The sequence below is a fragment of the Oncorhynchus tshawytscha genome, linkage group LG25, assembly GCF_018296145.1.
Source record: "Oncorhynchus tshawytscha isolate Ot180627B linkage group LG25, Otsh_v2.0, whole genome shotgun sequence".
NCBI classification, from domain to species: Eukaryota; Metazoa; Chordata; class Actinopteri; order Salmoniformes; family Salmonidae; genus Oncorhynchus; species Oncorhynchus tshawytscha.
This window is the reverse complement of record NC_056453.1, coordinates 20,790,616-20,812,312: the sequence shown is the minus strand read 5'-3', so window position 1 is coordinate 20,812,312 and position 21,697 is coordinate 20,790,616. Positions and strand designations below refer to the sequence as shown.

At 50.0% G+C, this 21,697-nt stretch overlaps 1 protein-coding gene across 3 annotated transcripts in view; it reads left to right on the top strand.

Moving 5' to 3' along the window:
• LOC112238802 (cellular nucleic acid-binding protein) overlaps window positions 1-20,105 on the top strand; it is a 47,720-nt gene extending 27,615 nt beyond the window's left edge. For all 3 annotated transcript variants that reach the window (XM_042306109.1, XM_042306111.1, XM_042306110.1), the window contains exons 5-6: window positions 18,583-18,710; window positions 19,133-20,105. In XM_042306109.1, coding sequence (XP_042162043.1) covers window positions 18,583-18,710; window positions 19,133-19,250 — 246 coding nt within the window. In that variant the 3' untranslated portion in view covers window positions 19,251-20,105. The remainder of the gene's footprint in view (window positions 1-18,582; window positions 18,711-19,132) is intronic.
• The last annotated feature ends 1,592 nt before the right edge of the window (window positions 20,106-21,697 follow it).

The window sequence follows — 21,697 nt, the reverse complement described above, 5'->3', positions numbered from 1 at the left end:
TGTTAGAACTAGGGCGAGGCCGGTGTGTTGTCGTGTTAGAACTAGGGCAACGCTGCTGTGTTTGTAGCGTAGTATTAGAAATAGGGCAAGGCCGGTGTGTTGAAGTGTTAGAACCAGGGCGAGGCCAGTGTGTTGTAGTGTTAGAACTAGGGCGAGGCCGGTGTGTTGTAGTGTTTAGAACTAGGGCGAGTCCAGTGTGTTGTAGTGTTAGAACTAGGCCTAGGCTGGTGTGTTATAGTGTTAGAACTAGGCCTAGGCTGGTGTGTTGTAGTGTTAGAACTAGGGCGAGTCCAGTGTGTTGTAGTGTTAGAACTAGGGCGAGTCCAGTGTGTTGTAGTGTTAGAACTAGGGCGAGGCCGGTGTGTTGTAGTGTTAGAACCAGGGCGAGGCCAGTGTGTTGTAGTGTTAGAACTAGGGCGAGTCCAGTGTGTTGTAGTGTAGTATTAGAACTAGGCCGGTGTGTTGTCGTGTTAGAACTAGGGCAAGGCCGGTGTGTTGTCGTGTTAGAACCAGGGCGAGGCCAGTGTGTTGTAGTGTTAGAACTAGGGCGAGTCCAGTGTGTTGTAGTGTAGTATTAGAACTAGGCCGGTGTGTTGTCGTGTTAGAACTAGGGCAAGGCCGGTGTGTTGTCGTGTTAGAACTAGGGCGAGGCCGGTGTGTTGTCGTGTTAGAACTAGGGCGAGGCCGGTGTGTTGTCGTGTTAGAACTAGGGCGAGGCCGGTGTGTTGTAGTGTTAGAACTAGGGCGAGGCCGGTGTGTTGTAGTGTTAGAACTAGGGCGAGGCCGGTGTGTTGTTGTGTTAGAACTAGGGCGAGGCCGGTGTGTTGTTGTGTTATAACTAGGGCGAGGCCGGTGTGTTGTAGTGTTAGAACTAGGGCGACGCTGGTGTGTTTGTAGCGTAGTATTAGAAATAGGGCAAGGCCGGTGTGTTGAAGTGTTAGAACCAGGGCGAGGCCAGTGTGTTGTAGTGTTAGAACTAGGGCGAGTCCAGTGTGTTGTAGTGTAGTATTAGAACTAGGCCTAGGCTGGTGTGTTATAGTGTTAGAACTAGGCCTAGGCTGGTGTGTTATAGTGTTAGAACTAGGGCAAGGCCTGTGTGTTGTAGTATTAGAACTAGGGCGACGCTGCTGTGTTTGTAGCGTAGTATTAGAAATAGGGCAAGGCCGGTGTGTTGAAGTGTTAGAACCAGGGCGAGGCCAGTGTGTTGTAGTGTTAGAACTAGGGCGATTCCAGTGTGTTGTAGTGTTAGAACTAGGGCGAGTCCAGTGTGTTGTAGTGTTAGAACTAGGGCGAGGCCGGTGTGTTGTAGTGTTAGAACTAGGGCGAGGCCGGTGTGTTGTAGTGTTAGAACTAGGGCGAGGCCGGTGTGTTGTAGTGTTAGAACTAGGGCGAGGCCATTGTGTTGTAGTGTTGTAGTGTTAGAACTAGGGCGAGGCCGGTGTGTTTGTAGTTTTAGAACTAGAGCGAGGCCGGTGTGTTGTAGTGTTAGTTCTAGGGCGACGCCGGTGTGTTGTAGTGTTAGAACTAGGGCGAGGCCGGTGTGTTGTAGTGTTAGAATTAGGGCGAGGCCGGTGTGTTTGTAGTGTTAGAATTAGGGCGAGGCCGGTGTGTTTGTAGTGTTAGAATTAGGGCGAGGCCGGTGTGTTGTAGTGTTAGAACTAGGGCGAGGCCGGTGTGTTGTAGTGTTAGAACTAGGGCGAGGCCGGTGTGTTGTAGTGTTAGAACTAGGGCGAGGCCAATGTGTTGTAGTGTTGTAGTGTTAGAACTAGGGCGAGGCCGGTGTGTTAGTAGTTTTAGAACTAGAGCAAGGCCGGTGTGTTGTAGTGTTAGTTCTAGGGCGACGCTGGTGTGTTTGTAGCATAGTGTTAGAACTAGGGCGACGCTGGTGTGTTTGTAGCGTAGTGTTAGAACTAGGGCGAGGCCAGTGTGTTGTAGTGTTAGAACTAGGCCTAGGCTGGTGTGTTATAGTGTTAGAACTAGGCCTAGGCTGGTGTGTTGTAGTGTTAGAACTAGGGCGAGTCCAGTGTGTTGTAGTGTTAGAACTAGGGCGAGTCCAGTGTGTTGTAGTGTTAGAACTAGGGCGAGGCCGGTGTGTTGTAGTGTTAGAACCAGGGCGAGGCCAGTGTGTTGTAGTGTTAGAACTAGGGCGAGTCCAGTGTGTAGTAGTGTAGTATTAGAACTAGGCCAGGGTTTTGTAGTGTTAGAACTAGGGCAAGGCCGGTGTGTTGTCGTGTTAGAACTAGGGCGAGGCCGGTGTGTTGTCGTGTTAGAACTAGGGCAACGCTGCTGTGTTTGTAGCGTAGTATTAGAAATAGGGCAAGGCCGGTGTGTTGAAGTGTTAGAACCAGGGCGAGGCCAGTGTGTTGTAGTGTTAGAACTAGGGCGAGTCCAGTGTGTTGTAGTGTTAGAACTAGGGCGAGTCCAGTGTGTTGTAGTGTTAGAACTAGGGCAAGGCCGGTGTGTTGTCGTGTTAGAACTAGGGCGATGCCGGTGTGTTGTAGTGTTAGAACTAGGGCGATGCCGGTGTGTTGTATTGTTAGAACTAGGGCGAGGCCGGTGTGTTGTAGTGTTTAGAACTAGGGCGAGTCCAGTGTGTTGTAGTGTTAGAACTAGGCCTAGGCTGGTGTGTTATAGTGTTAGAACTAGGCCTAGGCCGGTGTGTTATAGTGTTAGAACTAGGCCTAGGCTGGTGTGTTGTAGTGTTAGAACTAGGGCGAGTCCAGTGTGTTGTAGTGTTAGAACTAGGGCGAGTCCAGTGTGTTGTAGTGTTAGAACTAGGGCGAGGCCGGTGTGTTGTAGTGTTAGAACCAGGGCGAGGCCAGTGTGTTGTAGTGTTAGAACTAGGGCGAGTCCAGTGTGTTGTAGTGTAGTATTAGAACTAGGCCGGTGTGTTGTCGTGTTAGAACTAGGGCAAGGCCGGTGTGTTGTCGTGTTAGAACTAGGGCGAGGCCGGTGTGTTGTCGTGTTAGAACTAGGGCTAGGCCGGTGTGTTGTCGTGTTAGAACTAGGGCGAGGCCGGTGTGTTGTCGTGTTAGAACTAGGGCAACGCTGCTGTGTTTGTAGCGTAGTATTAGAAATAGGGCAAGGCCGGTGTGTTGAAGTGTTAGAACCAGGGCGAGGCCAGTGTGTTGTAGTGTTAGAACTAGGGCGAGTCCAGTGTGTTGTAGTGTTAGAACTAGGGCGAGTCCAGTGTGTTGTAGTGTTAGAACTAGGGCGAGGCCGGTGTGTTGTAGTGTTAGAATTAGGGTCGAGGCCGGTGTGTTGTAGTGTTAGAACTAGGGCGAGGCCGGTGTGTTGTAGTGTTAGAACCAGGGCGAGGCCAGTGTGTTGTAGTGTTAGAACTAGGGCGAGTCCAATGTGTTGTAGTGTAGTATTAGAACTAGGCCGGGTTTTGTAGTGTTAGAACTAGGGCAAGGCCGGTGTGTTGTCGTGTTAGAACTAGGGCGATGCCGGTGTGTTGTCGTGTTAGAACTAGGGCGAGGCCGGTGTGTTGTATTGTTAGAACTAGGGCGAGGCCGGTGTGTTGTAGTGTTAGAACTAGGGCGAGGCCGGTGTGTTGTCGTGTTAGAACTAGGGCTAGGCCGGTGTGTTGTCGTGTTAGAACTAGGGCGAGGCCGGTGTGTTGTAGTGTTAGAACTAGGGCGAGGCCGGTGTGTTGTGTTAGAACTAGGGCGAGGCCGGTGTGTTGTTGTGTTATAACTAGGGCGAGGCCGGTGTGTTGTAGTGTTAGAACTAGGGCGACGCTGGTGTGTTTGTAGCGTAGTATTAGAAATAGGGCAAGGCCGGTGTGTTGAAGTGTTAGAACCAGGGCGAGGCCAGTGTGTTGTAGTGTTAGAACTAGGGCGAGTCCAGTGTGTTGTAGTGTAGTATTAGAACTAGGCCTAGGCTGGTGTGTTATAGTGTTAGAACTAGGCCTAGGCTGGTGTGTTATAGTGTTAGAACTAGAGCAAGGCCGGTGTGTTGTAGTGTTAGTTCTAGGGCGACGCTGGTGTGTTTGTAGCGTAGTGTTAGAACTAGGGCGAGGCCAGTGTGTTGTAGTGTTAGAACTAGGCCTAGGCTGGTGTGTTATAGTGTTAGAACTAGGCCTAGGCCGGTGTGTTGAAGTGTTAGAACCAGGGCGAGGCCAGTGTGTTGTAGTGTTAGAACTAGGGCGAGTCCAGTGTGTTGTAGTGTTAGAACTAGGGCGAGTCCAGTGTGTTGTAGTGTTAGAACTAGGGCGAGTCCAGTGTGTTGTAGTGTTAGAACTAGGGCGAGGCCGGTGTGTTGTAGTGTTAGAATTAGGGCGAGGCCGGTGTGTTGTAGTGTTAGAACTAGGGCGAGGCCGGTGTGTTGTAGTGTTAGAACCAGGGCGAGGCCAGTGTGTTGTAGTGTAGTATTAGAACTAGGCCGGGGTTTTGTAGTGTTAGAACTAGGGCAAGGCCGGTGTGTTGTCGTGTTAGAACTAGGGCGATGCCGGTGTGTTGTCGTGTTAGAACTAGGGCGAGGCCGGTGTGTTGTATTGTTAGAACTAGGGCGAGGCCGGTGTGTTGTATTGTTAGAACTAGGGCGAGTCCAGTGTGTTGTAGTGTTAGAACTAGGCCTAGGCTGGTGTGTTATAGTGTTAGAACTAGGCCTAGGCCGGTGTGTTATAGTGTTAGAACTAGGCCTAGGCTGGTGTGTTGTAGTGTTAGAACTAGGGCGAGTCCAGTGTGTTGTAGTGTTAGAACTAGGGCGAGTCCAGTGTGTTGTAGTGTTAGAACTAGGGCGAGGCCGGTGTGTTGTAGTGTTAGAACCAGGGCGAGGCCAGTGTGTTGTAGTGTTAGAACTAGGGCGAGTCCAGTGTGTTGTAGTGTAGTATTAGAACTAGGCCGGTGTGTTGTCGTGTTAGAACTAGTGCAAGGCCGGTGTGTTGTCGTGTTAGAACTAGGGCGAGGCCGGTGTGTTGTCGTGTTAGAACTAGGGCGAGGCCGGTGTGTTGTCGTGTTAGAACTAGGGCGAGGCCGGTGTGTTGTAGTGTTAGAACTAGGGCGAGGCCGGTGTGTTGTTGTGTTAGAACTAGGGCGAGGCCGGTGTGTTGTTGTGTTATAACTAGGGCGAGGCCGGTGTGTTGTAGTGTTAGAACTAGGGCGAGGCCAATGTGTTGTAGTGTTGTAGTGTTAGAACTAGGGCGAGGCCGGTGTGTTAGTAGTTTTAGAACTAGAGCAAGGCCGGTGTGTTGTAGTGTTAGTTCTAGGGCGACGCTGGTGTGTTTGTAGCGTAGTGTTAGAACTAGGGCGAGGCCAGTGTGTTGTAGTGTTAGAACTAGGCCTAGGCTGGTGTGTTATAGTGTTAGAACTAGGCCTAGGCTGGTGTGTTGTAGTGTTAGAACTAGGGCGAGGCCAGTGTGTTGTAGTGTTAGAACTAGGGCGAGTCCAGTGTGTTGTAGTGTTAGAACTAGGGCGAGTCCAGTGTGTTGTAGTGTTAGAACTAGGGCGAGGCCGGTGTGTTGTAGTGTTAGAACTAGGGCGAGTCCAGTGTGTAGTAGTGTAGTATTAGAACTAGGCCAGGGTTTTGTAGTGTTAGAACTAGGGCAAGGCCGGTGTGTTGTCGTGTTAGAACTAGGGCGAGGCCGGTGTGTTGTCGTGTTAGAACTAGGGCGAGGCCGGTGTGTTGTCGTGTTAGAACTAGGGCAACGCTGCTGTGTTTGTAGCGTAGTATTAGAAATAGGGCAAGGCCGGTGTGTTGAAGTGTTAGAACCAGGGCGAGGCCAGTGTGTTGTAGTGTTAGAACTAGGGCGAGTCCAGTGTGTTGTAGTGTTAGAACTAGGGCGAGTCCAGTGTGTTGTAGTGTTAGAACTAGGGCGAGTCCAGTGTGTTGTAGTGTTAGAACTAGGGCGAGGCCGGTGTGTTGTAGTGTTAGAATTAGGGCGAGGCCGGTGTGTTGTAGTGTTAGAACTAGGGCGAGGCCGGTGTGTTGTAGTGTTAGAACCAGGGCGAGGCCAGTGTGTTGTAGTGTTAGAACTAGGGCGAGTCCAATGTGTTGTAGTGTAGTATTAGAACTAGGCCGGGGTTTTGTAGTGTTAGAACTAGGGCGATGCCGGTGTGTTGTCGTGTTAGAACTAGGGCGAGGCCGGTGTGTTGTATTGTTAGAACTAGGGCGAGGCCGGTGTGTTGTAGTGTTAGAACTAGGGCGAGTCCAGTGTGTTGTAGTGTTAGAACTAGGCCTAGGCTGGTGTGTTATAGTGTTAGAACTAGGCCTAGGCCGGTGTGTTATAGTGTTAGAACTAGGCCTAGGCTGGTGTGTTGTAGTGTTAGAACTAGGGCGAGTCCAGTGTGTTGTAGTGTTAGAACTAGGGCGAGTCCAGTGTGTTGTAGTGTTAGAACTAGGGCGAGGCCGGTGTGTTGTAGTGTTAGAACCAGGGCGAGGCCAGTGTGTTGTAGTGTTAGAACTAGGGCGAGGCCAGTGTGTTGTAGTGTAGTATTAGAACTAGGCCGGTGTGTTGTCGTGTTAGAACTAGGGCAAGGCCGGTGTGTTGTCGTGTTAGAACTAGGGCGAGGCCGGTGTGTTGTTGTGTTAGAACTAGGGCGAGGCCGGTGTGTTGTTGTGTTAGAACTAGGGCGACGCTGGTGTGTTTGTAGCGTAGTATTAGAAATAGGGCAAGGACGGTGTGTTGAAGTGTTAGAACCAGGGCGAGGCCAGTGTGTTGTAGTGTTTGAACTAGGGCGAGTCCAGTGTGTTGTAGTGTAGTATTAGAACTAGGCCTAGGCTGGTGTGTTATAGTGTTAGAACTAGGCCTAGGCTGGTGTGTTATAGTGTTAGAACTAGGGCAAGGCCTGTGTGTTGTAGTATTAGAACTAGGGCGACGCTGCTGTGTTTGTAGCGTAGTATTAGAAATAGGGCAAGGCCGCTGTGTTGAAGTGTTAGAACCAGGGCGAGGCCAGTGTGTTGTAGTGTTAGAACTAGGGCGAGTCCAGTGTGTTGTAGTGTTAGAACTAGGGCGAGTCCAGTGTGTTGTAGTGTCAGAACTAGGGCGAGTCCAGTGTGTTGTAGTGTTAGAACTAGGGCGAGGCCGGTGTGTTGTAGTGTTAGAACTAGGGCGAGGCCGGTGTGTTGTAGTGTTAGAACTAGGGCGAGTCCAGTGTGTTGTAGTGTTAGAACTAGGGCGAGGCCGGTGTGTTGTAGTGTTAGAACCAGGGCGAGGCCAGTGTGTTGTAGTGTTAGAACTAGGGCGAGTCCAATGTGTTGTAGTGTAGTATTAGAACTAGGGCAAGGCCGGTGTGTTGTCGTGTTAGAACTAGGGCGAGGCCGGTGTGTTGTCGTGTTAGAACTAGGGCGAGGCCGGTGTGTTGTCGTGTTAGAACTAGGGCGAGGCCGGTGTGTTGTATTGTTAGAACTAGGGCGAGGCCGGTGTGTTGTAGTGTTAGAACTAGGGCGAGTCCAGTGTGTTGTAGTGTTAGAACTAGGGCGAGGCCGGTGTGTTGTAGTGTTAGAACTAGGCCTAGGCCGGTGTGTTATAATGTTAGAACTAGGCCTAGGCTGGTGTGTTGTAGTGTTAGAACTAGGGCGAGTCCAGTGTGTTGTAGTGTTAGAACTAGGGCGAGTCCAGTGTGTTGTAGTGTTAGAACTAGGGCGAGGCCGGTGTGTTGTAGTGTTAGAACCAGGGCGAGGCCAGTGTGTTGTAGTGTTAGAACTAGGGCGAGTCCAGTGTGTTGTAGTGTAGTATTAGAACTAGGCCGGTGTGTTGTCGTGTTAGAACTAGGGCAAGGCCGGTGTGTTGTCGTGTTAGAACTAGGGCGAGGCCGGTGTGTTGTCGTGTTAGAACTAGGGCGAGGCCGGTGTGTTGTCGTGTTAGAACTAGGGCGAGGCCGGTGTGTTGTAGTGTTAGAACTAGGGCGAGGCCGGTGTGTTGTTGTGTTATAACTAGGGCGAGGCCGGTGTGTTGTAGTGTTAGAACTAGGGCGACGCTGGTGTGTTTGTAGCGTAGTATTAGAAATAGGGCAAGGCCGGTGTGTTGAAGTGTTAGAACCAGGGCGAGGCCAGTGTGTTGTAGTGTTAGAACTAGGGCGAGTCCAGTGTGTTGTAGTGTTAGAACTAGGGCGAGTCCAGTGTGTTGTAGTGTTAGAACTAGGGCGAGTCCAGTGTGTTGTAGTGTTAGAACTAGGGCGAGGCCGGTGTGTTGTAGTGTTAGAACTAGGGCGAGGCCGGTGTGTTGTAGTGTTAGAACTAGGGCGAGGCCGGTGTGTTGTAGTGTTAGAACCAGGGCGAGGCCAGTGTGTTGTAGTGTTAGAACTAGGGCGAGTCCAATGTGTTGTAGTGTAGTATTAGAACTAGGGCAAGGCCGGTGTGTTGTCGTGTTAGAACTAGGGCGAGGCCGGTGTGTTGTCGTGTTAGAACTAGGGCGAGGCCGGTGTGTTGTCGTGTTAGAACTAGGGCGAGGCCGGTGTGTTGTATTGTTAGAACTAGGGCGAGGCCGGTGTGTTGTATTGTTAGAACTAGGGCGAGGCCGGTGTGTTGTAGTGTTAGAACTAGGGCGAGTCCAGTGTGTTGTAGTGTTAGAACTAGGGCGAGGCCGGTGTGTTGTAGTGTTAGAACTAGGGCGAGGCCGGTGTGTTGTAGTGTTAGAACTAGGGCGAGGCCGGTGTGTTGTAGTGTTAGAACTAGGGCGAGGCCGGTGTGTTGTAGTGTTAGAACTAGGGCGAGTCCAGTGTGTTGTAGTGTTAGAACTAGGCCTAGGCTGGTGTGTTATAGTGTTAGAACTAGGCCTAGGCCGGTGTGTTATAATGTTAGAACTAGGCCTAGGCTGGTGTGTTGTAGTGTTAGAACTAGGGCGAGTCCAGTGTGTTGTAGTGTTAGAACTAGGGCGAGTCCAGTGTGTTGTAGTGTTAGAACTAGGGCGAGGCCGGTGTGTTGTAGTGTTAGAACCAGGGCGAGGCCAGTGTGTTGTAGTGTTAGAACTAGGGCGAGTCCAGTGTGTTGTAGTGTAGTATTAGAACTAGGCCGGTGTGTTGTCGTGTTAGAACTAGGGCAAGGCCGGTGTGTTGTCGTGTTAGAACTAGGGCGAGGCCGGTGTGTTGTCGTGTTAGAACTAGGGCGAGGCCGGTGTGTTGTCGTGTTAGAACTAGGGCGAGGCCGGTGTGTTGTAGTGTTAGAACTAGGGCGAGGCCGGTGTGTTGTAGTGTTAGAACTAGGGCGAGGCCGGTGTGTTGTTGTGTTAGAACTAGGGCGAGGCCGGTGTGTTGTTGTGTTATAACTAGGGCGAGGCCGGTGTGTTGTAGTGTTAGAACTAGGGCGACGCTGGTGTGTTTGTAGCGTAGTATTAGAAATAGGGCAAGGCCGGTGTGTTGAAGTGTTAGAACCAGGGCGAGGCCAGTGTGTTGTAGTGTTAGAACTAGGGCGAGTCCATTGTGTTGTAGTGTAGTATTAGAACTAGGCCTAGGCTGGTATGTTATAGTGTTAGAACTAGGGCAAGGCCTGTGTGTTGTAGTATTAGAACTAGGGCGACGCTGCTGTGTTTGTAGCGTAGTATTAGAAATAGGGCAAGGCCGGTGTGTTGAAGTGTTAGAACCAGGGCGAGGCCAGTGTGTTGTAGTGTTAGAACTAGGGCGAGTCCAGTGTGTTGTAGTGTTAGAACTAGGGCGAGTCCAGTGTGTTGTAGTGTTAGAACTAGGGCGAGGCCGGTGTGTTGTAGTGTTAGAACTAGGGCGAGGCCGGTGTGTTGTAGTGTTAGAACTAGGGCGAGGCCGGTGTGTTGTAGTGTTAGAACCAGGGCGAGGCCAGTGTGTTGTAGTGTTAGAACTAGGGCGAGTCCAATGTGTTGTAGTGTAGTATTAGAACTAGGGCAAGGCCGGTGTGTTGTCGTGTTAGAACTAGGGCGAGGCCGGTGTGTTGTCGTGTTAGAACTAGGGCGAGGCCGGTGTGTTGTCGTGTTAGAACTAGGGCGAGGCCGGTGTGTTGTCGTGTTAGAACTAGGGCGAGGCCGGTGTGTTGTCGTGTTAGAACTAGGGCGAGGCCGGTGTGTTGTATTGTTAGAACTAGGGCGAGGCCGGTGTGTTGTAGTGTTAGAACTAGGGCGAGTCCAGTGTGTTGTAGTGTTAGAACTAGGGCGAGGCCGGTGTGTTGTAGTGTTAGAACTAGGGCGAGGCCGGTGTGTTGTAGTGTTAGAACTAGGGCGAGGCCGGTGTGTTGTAGTGTTAGAACTAGGGCGAGGCCAGTGTGTTGTAGTGTTAGAACTAGGGCGAGACCGATGTGTTGTCGTGTAGTATTAGAACTAGGCCGGTGTGTTGTAGTGTTAGAACTAGGGCAAGGCCAGTGTGTTGTAGTGTAGTATTAGAACTAGGGTGAGGCCGGTGTGTTGTCGTGTAGTATTAGAACTAGTCCGGTGTGTTGTAGTGTTAGAACTAGGGCAAGGCCGGTGTGTTTGTAGTGTTAGAATTAGGGCGAGGCCATTGTGTTGTAGTGTTAGAAGTAGGGCGAGGCCATTGTGTTGTAGTATTAGAACTAGGGCAAGGCCGGTGTGTTGTAGTGTTAGAACTAGGGCAAGGCCGGTGTGTTGTAGTGTTAGAACTAGGGCAAGGCCGGTGTGTTGTAGTGTTAGAACTAGGGCAAGGCCGGTGTGTTGTAGTGTTAGAACTAGGGCGAGGCCGGTGTGTTTGTAGTGTTAGAATTAGGGCGAGGCCGGTGTGTTTGTAGTGTTAGTTCTAGGGCGAGGCCGGTGTGTTTGTAGTTTTAGAACTAGGGCGAGGCCGGTGTGTTGTAGTGTTAGAACTAGGGCGAGGCCGGTGTGTTGTAGTGTTAGAACTAGGGCGAGGTCGGTGTGTTGTAGTGTTAGAACTAGGGCGAGGCCATTGTGTTGTAGTGTTAGAACTAGGGCGAGGCCGGTGTGTTTGTAGTTTTAGAACTAGAGCGAGGCCGGTGTGTTGTAGTGTTAGTTCTAGGGCGACGCCGGTGTGTTGTAGTGTTAGAACTAGGGCGAGGCCGGTGTGTTGTAGTGTTAGAACTAGGGCGAGGCCGGTGTGTTTGTAGTGTTAGAATTAGGGTGAGGCCGGTGTGTTTGTAGTGTTAGAATTAGGCGAGGCCGGTGTGTTTGTAGTGTTAGAACTAGGGCGAGGCCGGTGTGTTTGTAGTGTTAGAACTAGGGCGAGGCCGGTGTGTTTGTAGTGTTAGAATTAGGGCGAGGCCGGTGTGTTTGTAGTGTTAGTTCTAGGGCGAGGCCGGTGTGTTTGTAGTTTTAGAACTAGGGCGAGGCCGGTGTGTTGTAGTGTTAGAACTAGGGCGAGGCCGGTGTGTTGTAGTGTTAGAACTAGGGCGAGGCCGGTGTGTTGTAGTGTTAGAACTAGGGCGAGGCCGGTGTGTTGTAGTGTTAGAACTAGGGCGAGGCCGGTGTGTTGTAGTGTTAGAACTAGGGCGAGGCCGGTGTGTTAGTAGTTTTAGAACTAGAGCAAGGCCGGTGTGTTGTAGTGTTAGTTCTAGGGCGACGCTGGTGTGTTTGTAGCGTAGTGTTAGAACTAGGGCGAGGCCAGTGTGTTGTAGTGTTAGAACTAGGGCGAGTCCAGTGTGTTGTAGTGTTAGAACTAGGGCGAGGCCGGTGTGTTGTAGTGTTAGAACCAGGGCGAGGCCAGTGTGTTGTAGTGTTAGAACTAGGGCGAGTCCAGTGTGTTGTAGTGTAGTATTAGAACTAGGCCGGGGTTTTGTAGTGTTAGAACTAGGGCAAGGCCGGTGTGTTGTCGTGTTAGAACTAGGGCGAGGCCGGTGTGTTGTCGTGTTAGAACTAGGGCGAGGCCGGTGTGTTGTAGTGTTAGAACTAGGGCGAGGCCGGTGTGTTGTTGTGTTATAACTAGGGCGAGGCCGGTGTGTTGTAGTGTTAGAACTAGGGCGACGCTGGTGTGTTTGTAGCGTAGTGTTAGAACTAGGGCGAGGCCAGTGTGTTATAGTGTTAGAACTAGGGCGAGGCCTGTGTGTTGTAGTATTAGAACTAGGGCGACGCTGGTGTGTTTGTAGTGTAGTATTAGAAATAGGGCAAGGCCGGTGTGTTGAAGTGTTATAACCAGGGCGAGGCCAGTGTGTTGTCGTGTTAGAACTAGGGCGAGGCCGGTGTGTTGTATTGTTAGAACTAGGGCGAGGCCGGTGTGTTGTAGTGTTAGAACTAGGGCGAGGCGGTGTGTTGTAGTGTTAGAACTAGGGCGAGGCCGGTGTGTTGTAGTGTTAGAACTAGGGCGAGGCCGGTGTGTTGTAGTGTTAGAACTAGGGCGAGGCCAGTGTGTTGTAGTGTTAGAACTAGGGCGAGGCCAGTGTGTTGTAGTGTTAGAACTAGGGCGAGACCGATGTGTTGTCGTGTAGTATTAGAACTAGGCCGGTGTGTTGTAGTGTTAGAACTAGGGCAAGGCCAGTGTGTTGTAGTGTTAGAACTAGGGCAAGGCCAGTGTGTTGTAGTGTAGTATTAGAACTAGGGTGAGGCCGGTGTGTTGTCGTGTAGTATTAGAACTAGTCCGGTGTGTTGTAGTGTTAGAACTAGGGCAAGGCCATTGTGTTGTAGTATTAGAACTAGGGCGAGGCCATTGTGTTGTAGTGTTAGAAGTAGGGCGAGGCCATTGTGTTGTAGTATTAGAACTAGGGCAAGGCCGGTGTGTTGTAGTGTTAGAACTAGGTCAAGGCCGGTGTGTTGTAGTGTTAGAACTAGGGCAAGGCCGGTGTGTTGTAGTGTTAGAACTAGGGCAAGGCCAGTGTGTTGTAGTATTAGAACTAGGGTGAGGCCGGTGTGTTGTAGTGTTAGTTCTAGGGCGAGGCCGGTGTGTTTTAGTGTAGTGTTAGAACTAGGGCGAGGGCGTGTTAGAACTAGGACGATGCCATTGTGTTGTAGTGTTAGATCTAGGGCGAGGCCATTGTGTTGTAGTGTTAGTTCTAGGGCTAGGCCGGTGTCTTGTGTTGTAGTATTAGAAGTAGGGTGAGGCCGGTGTGTTGTAGTATTAGAACTAGGGCTAGGCCGGTGTGTTGTAGTATTAGAACTAGGGCGAGGCCGGTGTGTTTGTAGTGTTAGTTCTAGGGCGACGCTGGTGTGTTTGTAGCGTAGTGTTAGAACTAGGGCGAGGCCAGTGTGTTATAGTGTTAGAACTAGGGCGAGGCCAGTGTGTTGTAGTGTTAGAACTAGGGCGAGGCCGGTGTGTTGTAGTGTTAGAACTAGGCCTAGGCTGGTGTGTTATCGTGTTAGAACTAGGGCGAGGCCGGTGTGTTGTAGTATTAGAACTAGGCGACGCTGGTGTGTTTGTAGCGTAGTATTAGAAATAGGGCAAGGCCGGTGTGTTGTAGTGTTAGAACCAGGGCGAGGCCAGTGTGTTGTAGTGTTAGAACTAGGGCGAGGCCGGTGTGTTGTAGTGTCAGAACTAGGGCGAGGCCGGTGTTTTGTAGTGTTAGAACTAGGGCAAGGCCGGTGTGTTGTAGTGTTAGAACCAGGGCGAGGCCAGTGTGTTGTAGTGTTAGAACTAGGGCGAGTCCTGTGTGTTGTAGTGTAGTATTAGAACTAGGCCGGTGTGTTGTAGTGTTAGAACTAGGGCGAGGCCGGTGTTTTGTAGTGTTAGAACTAGGGCAAGGCCGGTGTGTTGTCGTGTTAGAACTAGGGCGAGGCCGGTGTGTTGTCGTGTTAGAACAAGGGCGAGGCCGGTGTGTTGTCGTGTTAGAACTAGGGCGAGGCCGGTGTGTTGTCGTGTTAGAACTAGGGCGAGGCCGGTGTGTTGTATTGTTAGAACTAGGGCGAGGCCGGTGTGTTGTAGTGTTAGAACTAGGGCGAGGCCATTGTGTTGTAGTGTTAGAACTAGGGCGAGGCCAGTGTGTTGTAGTGTTAGAACTAGGACGAGGCCAGTGTGTTGTAGTATTAGAACTAGGGTGAGACCGATGTGTTGTCGTGTAGTATTAGAACTAGGCCGGTGTGTTGTAGTGTTAGAACTAGGGCGAGGCCAGTGTGTTGTAGTGTTAGAACTAGGGCGAGACCGATGTGTTGTAGTGTTAGAACTAGGGTGAGGCCATTGTGTTGTAGTGTTAGAACTAGGGCAAGGCCATTGTGTTGTAGTGTTAGAACTAGGGCAAGGCCATTGTGTTGTAGTGTTAGAAGTAGGGCAAGGCCATTGTGTTGTAGTGTTAGAACTAGGGTGAGGCCGGTGTGTTGTAGTGTTAGTTCTAGGGCGAGGCCGGTGTGTTTTAGTGTAGTATTAGAACTAGGGCGAGGCCGGTGTGTTGTAGTGTTAGAACTAGGGCGAGGCCGGTGTGTTGTAGTGTTAGAACTAGGACGAGGCCATTGTTTTGTAGTGTTAGATCTAGGGCGAGGCCAGTGTGTTGTAGTGTTAGTTCTAGGGCTAGGCCGGTGTCTTGTGTTGTAGTATTAGAAGTAGGGTGAGGCCGGTGTGTTGTAGTGTTAGAACTAGGACGAGGCCATTGTGTTGTAGTGTTAGATCTAGGGCGAGGCCAGTGTGTTGTAGTGTTAGTTCTAGGGCTAGGCCGGTGTCTTGTGTTGTAGTATTAGAAGTAGGGTGAGGCCGGTGTGTTGTAGTGTTAGAACTAGGACGAGACCGATGTGTTGTAGTATAGTATTAGAACTAGGGCTAGGCCGGTGTGTTGTAGTGTTAGAATTAGGGCGAGGCCGGTGTGTTTGTAGTGTTAGTTCTAGGGCGAGACCGGTGTGTTTGTAGTTTTAGAACTAGAGCGAGGCCAGTGTGTTGTATTGTTAGAACTAGGGCGAGGCCAGTGTGTTGTCGTGTTAGAACTAGGGCGAGGCCAGTGTGTTGTAGTGTTAGAACTAGGGCGAGGCCGGTGTGTTGTAGTGTTAGAACTAGGGCGAGGCCGGTGTGTTAGAACTAGGCGAGGCCGGTGTGTTGTAGTGTTAGAACTAGGGCGAGGCCGGTGTGTTGTAGTGTTAGAACTAGGGCGAGGCCGGTGTGTTAGTAGTTTTAGAACTAGAGCAAGGCCGGTGTGTTGTAGTGTTAGTTCTAGGCGACGCTGGTGTGTTTGTAGCGTAGTGTTAGAACTAGGCGAGGCCAGTGTGTTGTAGTGTTAGAACTAGGGCGAGTCCAGTGTGTTGTAGTGTTAGAACTAGGGCGAGGCCGGTGTGTTGTAGTGTTAGAACCAGGGCGAGGCCAGTGTGTTGTAGTGTTAGAACTAGGGCGAGTCCAGTGTGTTGTAGTGTAGTATTAGAACTAGGCCGGGGTTTTGTAGTGTTAGAACTAGGGCAAGGCCGGTGTGTTGTCGTGTTAGAACTAGGGCGAGGCCGGTGTGTTGTCGTGTTAGAACTAGGGCGAGGCCGGTGTGTTGTAGTGTTAGAACTAGGGCGAGGCCGGTGTGTTGTTGTGTTATAACTAGGGCGAGGCCGGTGTGTTGTAGTGTTAGAACTAGGGCGACGCTGGTGTGTTTGTAGCGTAGTGTTAGAACTAGGGCGAGGCCAGTGTGTTATAGTGTTAGAACTAGGGCGAGGCCTGTGTGTTGTAGTATTAGAACTAGGCGACGCTGGTGTGTTTGTAGTGTAGTATTAGAAATAGGGCAAGGCCGGTGTGTTGAAGTGTTATAACCAGGGCGAGGCCAGTGTGTTGTCGTGTTAGAACTAGGGCGAGGCCGGTGTGTTGTATTGTTAGAACTAGGGCGAGGCCGGTGTGTTGTAGTGTTAGAACTAGGGCGAGGCCGGTGTGTTGTAGTGTTAGAACTAGGGCGAGGCCGGTGTGTTGTATGTTAGAACTAGGGCGAGGCCGGTGTGTTGTAGTGTTAGAACTAGGGCGAGGCCAGTGTGTTGTAGTGTTAGAACTAGGGCGAGGCCAGTGTGTTGTAGTGTTAGAACTAGGGCGAGACCGATGTGTTGTCGTGTAGTATTAGAACTAGGCCGGTGTGTTGTAGTGTTAGAACTAGGGCAAGGCCAGTGTGTTGTAGTGTTAGAACTAGGGCAAGGCCAGTGTGTTGTAGTGTAGTATTAGAACTAGGGTGAGGCCGGTGTGTTGTCGTGTAGTATTAGAACTAGTCCGGTGTGTTGTAGTGTTAGAACTAGGGCAAGGCCATTGTGTTGTAGTATTAGAACTAGGGCGAGGCCATTGTGTTGTAGTGTTAGAAGTAGGGCGAGGCCATTGTGTTGTAGTATTAGAACTAGGGCAAGGCCGGTGTGTTGTAGTGTTAGAACTAGGGCAAGGCCGGTGTGTTGTAGTGTTAGAACTAGGGCAAGGCCGGTGTGTTGTAGTGTTAGAACTAGGGCAAGGCCAGTGTGTTGTAGTATTAGAACTAGGGTGAGGCCGGTGTGTTGTAGTGTTAGTTCTAGGGCGAGGCCGGTGTGTTTTAGTGTAGTGTTAGAACTAGGGCGAGGGCGTGTTAGAACTAGGACGATGCCATTGTGTTGTAGTGTTAGATCTAGGGCGAGGCCATTGTGTTGTAGTGTTAGTTCTAGGGCTAGGCCGGTGTCTTGTGTTGTAGTATTAGAAGTAGGGTGAGGCCGGTGTGTTGTAGTATTAGAACTAGGGCTAGGCCGGTGTGTTGTAGTATTAGAACTAGGGCGAGGCCGGTGTGTTTGTAGTGTTAGTTCTAGGCGACGCTGGTGTGTTTGTAGCGTAGTGTTAGAACTAGGGCGAGGCCAGTGTGTTATAGTGTTAGAACTAGGGCGAGGCCAGTGTGTTGTAGTGTTAGAACTAGGGCGAGGCCGGTGTGTTGTAGTGTTAGAACTAGGCCTAGGCTGGTGTGTTATCGTGTTAGAACTAGGGCGAGGCCGGTGTGTTGTAGTATTAGAACTAGGGCGACGCTGGTGTGTTTGTAGCGTAGTATTAGAAATAGGGCAAGGCCGGTGTGTTGTAGTGTTAGAACCAGGGCGAGGCCAGTGTGTTGTAGTGTTAGAACTAGGGCGAGGCCGGTGTGTTGTAGTGTCAGAACTAGGGCGAGGCCGGTGTTTTGTAGTGTTAGAACTAGGGCAAGGCCGGTGTGTTGTAGTGTTAGAACCAGGGCGAGGCCAGTGTGTTGTAGTGTTAGAACTAGGGCGAGTCCTGTGTGTTGTAGTGTAGTATTAGAACTAGGCCGGTGTGTTGTAGTGTTAGAACTAGGGCGAGGCCGGTGTTTTGTAGTGTTAGAACTAGGGCAAGGCCGGTGTGTTGTCGTGTTAGAACTAGGGCGAGGCCGGTGTGTTGTCGTGTTAGAACAAGGGCGAGGCCGGTGTGTTGTCGTGTTAGAACTAGGGCGAGGCCGGTGTGTTGTCGTGTTAGAACTAGGGCGAGGCCGGTGTGTTGTATTGTTAGAACTAGGGCGAGGCCGGTGTGTTGTAGTGTTAGAACTAGGGCGAGGCCATTGTGTTGTAGTGTTAGAACTAGGGCGAGGCCAGTGTGTTGTAGTGTTAGAACTAGGACGAGGCCAGTGTGTTGTAGTATTAGAACTAGGGTGAGACCGATGTGTTGTCGTGTAGTATTAGAACTAGGCCGGTGTGTTGTAGTGTTAGAACTAGGGCGAGGCCAGTGTGTTGTAGTGTTAGAACTAGGGCGAGACCGATGTGTTGTAGTGTTAGAACTAGGGTGAGGCCATTGTGTTGTAGTGTTAGAACTAGGGCAAGGCCATTGTGTTGTAGTGTTAGAACTAGGGCAAGGCCATTGTGTTGTAGTGTTAGAAGTAGGGCAAGGCCATTGTGTTGTAGTGTTAGAACTAGGGTGAGGCCGGTGTGTTGTAGTGTTAGTTCTAGGGCGAGGCCGGTGTGTTTTAGTGTAGTATTAGAACTAGGGCGAGGCCGGTGTGTTGTAGTGTTAGAACTAGGGCGAGGCCGGTGTGTTGTAGTGTTAGAACTAGGACGAGGCCATTGTTTTGTAGTGTTAGATCTAGGGCGAGGCCAGTGTGTTGTAGTGTTAGTTCTAGGGCTAGGCCGGTGTCTTGTGTTGTAGTATTAGAAGTAGGGTGAGGCCGGTGTGTTGTAGTGTTAGAACTAGGACGAGGCCATTGTGTTGTAGTGTTAGATCTAGGGCGAGGCCAGTGTGTTGTAGTGTTAGTTCTAGGGCTAGGCCGGTGTCTTGTGTTGTAGTATTAGAAGTAGGGTGAGGTCGGTGTGTTGTAGTGTTAGAACTAGGACGAGACCGATGTGTTGTAGTATAGTATTAGAACTAGGGCTAGGCCGGTGTGTTGTAGTGTTAGAATTAGGGCGAGGCCGGTGTGTTTGTAGTGTTAGTTCTAGGGCGAGGCCGGTGTGTTTGTAGTTTTAGAACTAGAGCGAGGCCAGTGTGTTGTATTGTTAGAACTAGGCGAGGCCAGTGTGTTGTCGTGTTAGAACTAGGGCGAGGCCAGTGTGTTGTAGTGTTAGAACTAGGGCGAGGCCGGTGTGTTGTAGTGTTAGAACTAGGGCGAGGCCGGTGTGTTAGAACTAGGGCGAGGCCGGTGTGTTGTAGTGTTAGAACTAGGGCGAGGCCGGTGTGTTGTAGTGTTAGAACTAGGGCGAGGCCGGTGTGTTGTAGTGTTAGAACTAGGGCGAGGCCATTGTGTTGTAGTGTTAGAACTAGGGCGAGGCCGGTGTGTTGTAGTGTTAGAACTAGGGCGAGGCCATTGTGTTGTAGTGTTAGAACTAGGGCAAGGCCGGTGTGTTATAACCTTAATATAACTATGGCTGGGTTGGCCACGTGACTGGAGACTTTTGTTATAATGCAGGTCTGTTATAACTGTGGCAAGGCTGGCCACGTGGCCCGAGACTGTGACCATGCCAACGAGCAGAAGTGCTACTCCTGTGGAGGTTTTGGACACATCCAGAAGGGCTGTGAGAAGGTCAAATGTTACAGGTGAGTTATCACATATACACATCCAGAAGGGCTGTTAGGTGAGTTAACACACAGGTACTGTGTGGGTTCGGGACCGGCTCACTCCCCTTCTGGTACAAAATTCTCTCCAATCTATCCTCTTTTTCACAGTCTCTATCCCCTATAAAGGAAAATATGCAAGTAAAAAACATTTTTAAGAACATTTACAAAATATATGTATTTTTAAACAAGGTAGTGAAGTGTTACTGGTGAGTCCTGGATGTGCTATCTCTGACCTGTCACTTTCTCCTAGACTTTTTAAAGCCACATGGTAAACAGACTGATGCACAGATTCAGGACTGTGCTTTCTGAAGACTGACACACAGACTCATTACTGTGCTTCCATCTTGAAAACACTCCCTTGTCTTAGCTAAACCTCGTCTCTCTCCTCTGTCTCCCATCAGGTGTGGTGAGATCGGCCATGTTGCCGTCCAGTGCAGCAAGGCCAGCGAAGTCAACTGCTACAACTGCGGAAAGTCTGGTCACCTGGCTAAAGAATGCACCATCGAGGCCACGGCCTAGCACTCTGCTGCCTTCCTACGCCCCTCCTTTTTCACATGGATGATTGTATTATTTTGTCTGAAACCTGCCTTCTGGCTACGGAGGTTGCTCCCAGACCAGTCTGCTGTAAAGTGCGGAATAATACACTTTCTGTATTTAATCCAAAATGTTTACTTTGGTAGAGGTTAATGTACAATGGTTTGTTAAAGAAGCCATTTTCCATGCCACTGGTGAGAAGGGATGAGTTCTGAGTGGATGTCCTCCCTACCAGGTCCGGGGAAACCAGCCCTTGAGTCAGAATGAAAGTTTGTCGGAACTTTTTAGTTTTTTGGAACATAACGGACTAGACCTGAGACAGCAGCACCACCCAGTGGTCGTTATGGGTTCGGTCCGTCCGACAGCAGCATGCAGACAGACCAGGACCAAACCCGTCACAACATGGTGTATGAATACAGACGGTCATAGCTAATTCACAAGAAAATAAAAATATTTGTTTTTGTACAGTTAGCTGCTGAGTGTCAGAATCAGTCTTTATCCAGTAGTAAGTTGATGTGTGTTATATAACCATGGAAACAGATCAGAAAAAGAAAGTCTTAAGAGAAAGAATATTTTCACAAATCTAAATGTTATTTTTCTACAAAATAACACTTAGACCAGTGGTTTTCCACACACAGGGGGCCCCCCTTCCATAAATATTTTGGGGGTGGTGGGGCGCTCCACGCCGACCATCGCACACCCGACAGTTTAGGAACCACTGACTTGGACAACTAAAAATATATAATTTGCTTGTACTCAGTTTAAGTGGAAAGGTAATGCAACTGAAATCCTCCAACATAATGTAATTTTAATCTCAATAAAGCGCAAGAAGGGAAGTTAGACTGAACTATTTTCTGAGTTGAATTGATCAGATTCCATCATTGCAATGTATTACTTATTTTTATTCACATCGACAAACTACAAGCGTATCCAGTATTCAACATGTACCTCTAGGTGACGTTAGTGTATAGCCAGCTATATCAGTTTCAGCAGCACCGGAGAGAGTACCGCTAGGTGACGTTACAGTGTAAATACACAGTGCATTCAGAAAGTATTCAGAACCCACAACTTTTTCCAAATGTTACGTTATTCTCATCTATGTACACAATACCCCATAATGACAAAGGAAAAAAAAAAATGTTTTTGAATTCTTTGCAAATGTATAAAAAAAATGGAAAACGCATTTACATAAGTATTCATACCCTTTACTCAGTACTTTGTTAAAGCACCTTTGGCTGCGATGATAGCCTCGCGTCCCATGGGTATGATGCTACAAACTTGGCACACCTGTATTTTGGGAGTTTCTCCCATTCTTTGCAGATCCTCTCAAGCTCTGTCAGGTTGGATGTGGAGCGTCACCGTAAAGCTATTTTCAGGTCTCTCCAGAGATGTTTGATTGGGTTCAAGTCTGGGCTCTGGCTGGGCCACCCAAGGACATTCAAAGACTTGTCCCGAAACCATTCCTGTGTCTTGGCTGTTTGCTTAGGGTCTTTGTCCTGTTGGAAGATGAACCTTCGCCCCAGTCTGAGATCCTGAGCTCTCTGGAGCAGATTGTCAAGGATCTCTGTATTTTGTTCCGTTCATCTTTCCCTCGATCTTGACTAGTCTCAGTCCCTGCCGCTGAAAAACATCCCCACAGCATGATGCTGCAACCACCATGCTTCACTGTAGGGCTGGTATTGGCCAGGTGATGAGCAGTGCCTTGTTTCCTCCAGACGTGACGCTTGGCATTCAAGCCACAGAGTTCAATCTTGGTTTCATCAGACCAGATAATCTTGTTTCTCATGGTCATAGTCCTTTTAAGTGCAGGGTATTTATTTGTATTATTTTTTACACCTCTTTTTCTCCCCAATTTCGTGGTATCCAATTGGTAGTTAGTCTTGTCCCATCGGTGCAACTCCCGTAAGGACTCGGGAGAGGCGAAGTTCGAGAGCTGTGAGTCCTCCGAAACACAACCCAGCCAAGCCGTACTGCTTCTTGACACAATGCCCGCTTAACCTGGAAGCCAGCCGCACCATTGTGTCGGAGGAAACACCTGGCGACCGTGTCAGCGTGCATTGCACCCGGCATCACAGGAGTCACTAGCGATGGGACAAGAACATTCCTGCTGCCAAACCCTTCCCTAACCCGGACGACGCTGGGCCAAACCCTCCCCTAACCCGGACGACACTGGGCCAAACCCTCCCCTAACCCGGACGACGCTTGGCCAATTGTGCGCCGCCCCATGGGTCTCCCGGTCATGGCCGGCGACATGGACTCTAACCAGGATCTCTAGGGGCACAGCTAGCACTGCGGTGCAGTGCCTTAGACCACCGTGGCACTCGGGAGGCCCTTAGGTGCAGGTTTTTAGAAATGTTTTTAAATGTATTAAAAACAAATACCTTTACATAAGTATTCAGACCCTTTGCTATGACACTCAAAATTAAGCTCAT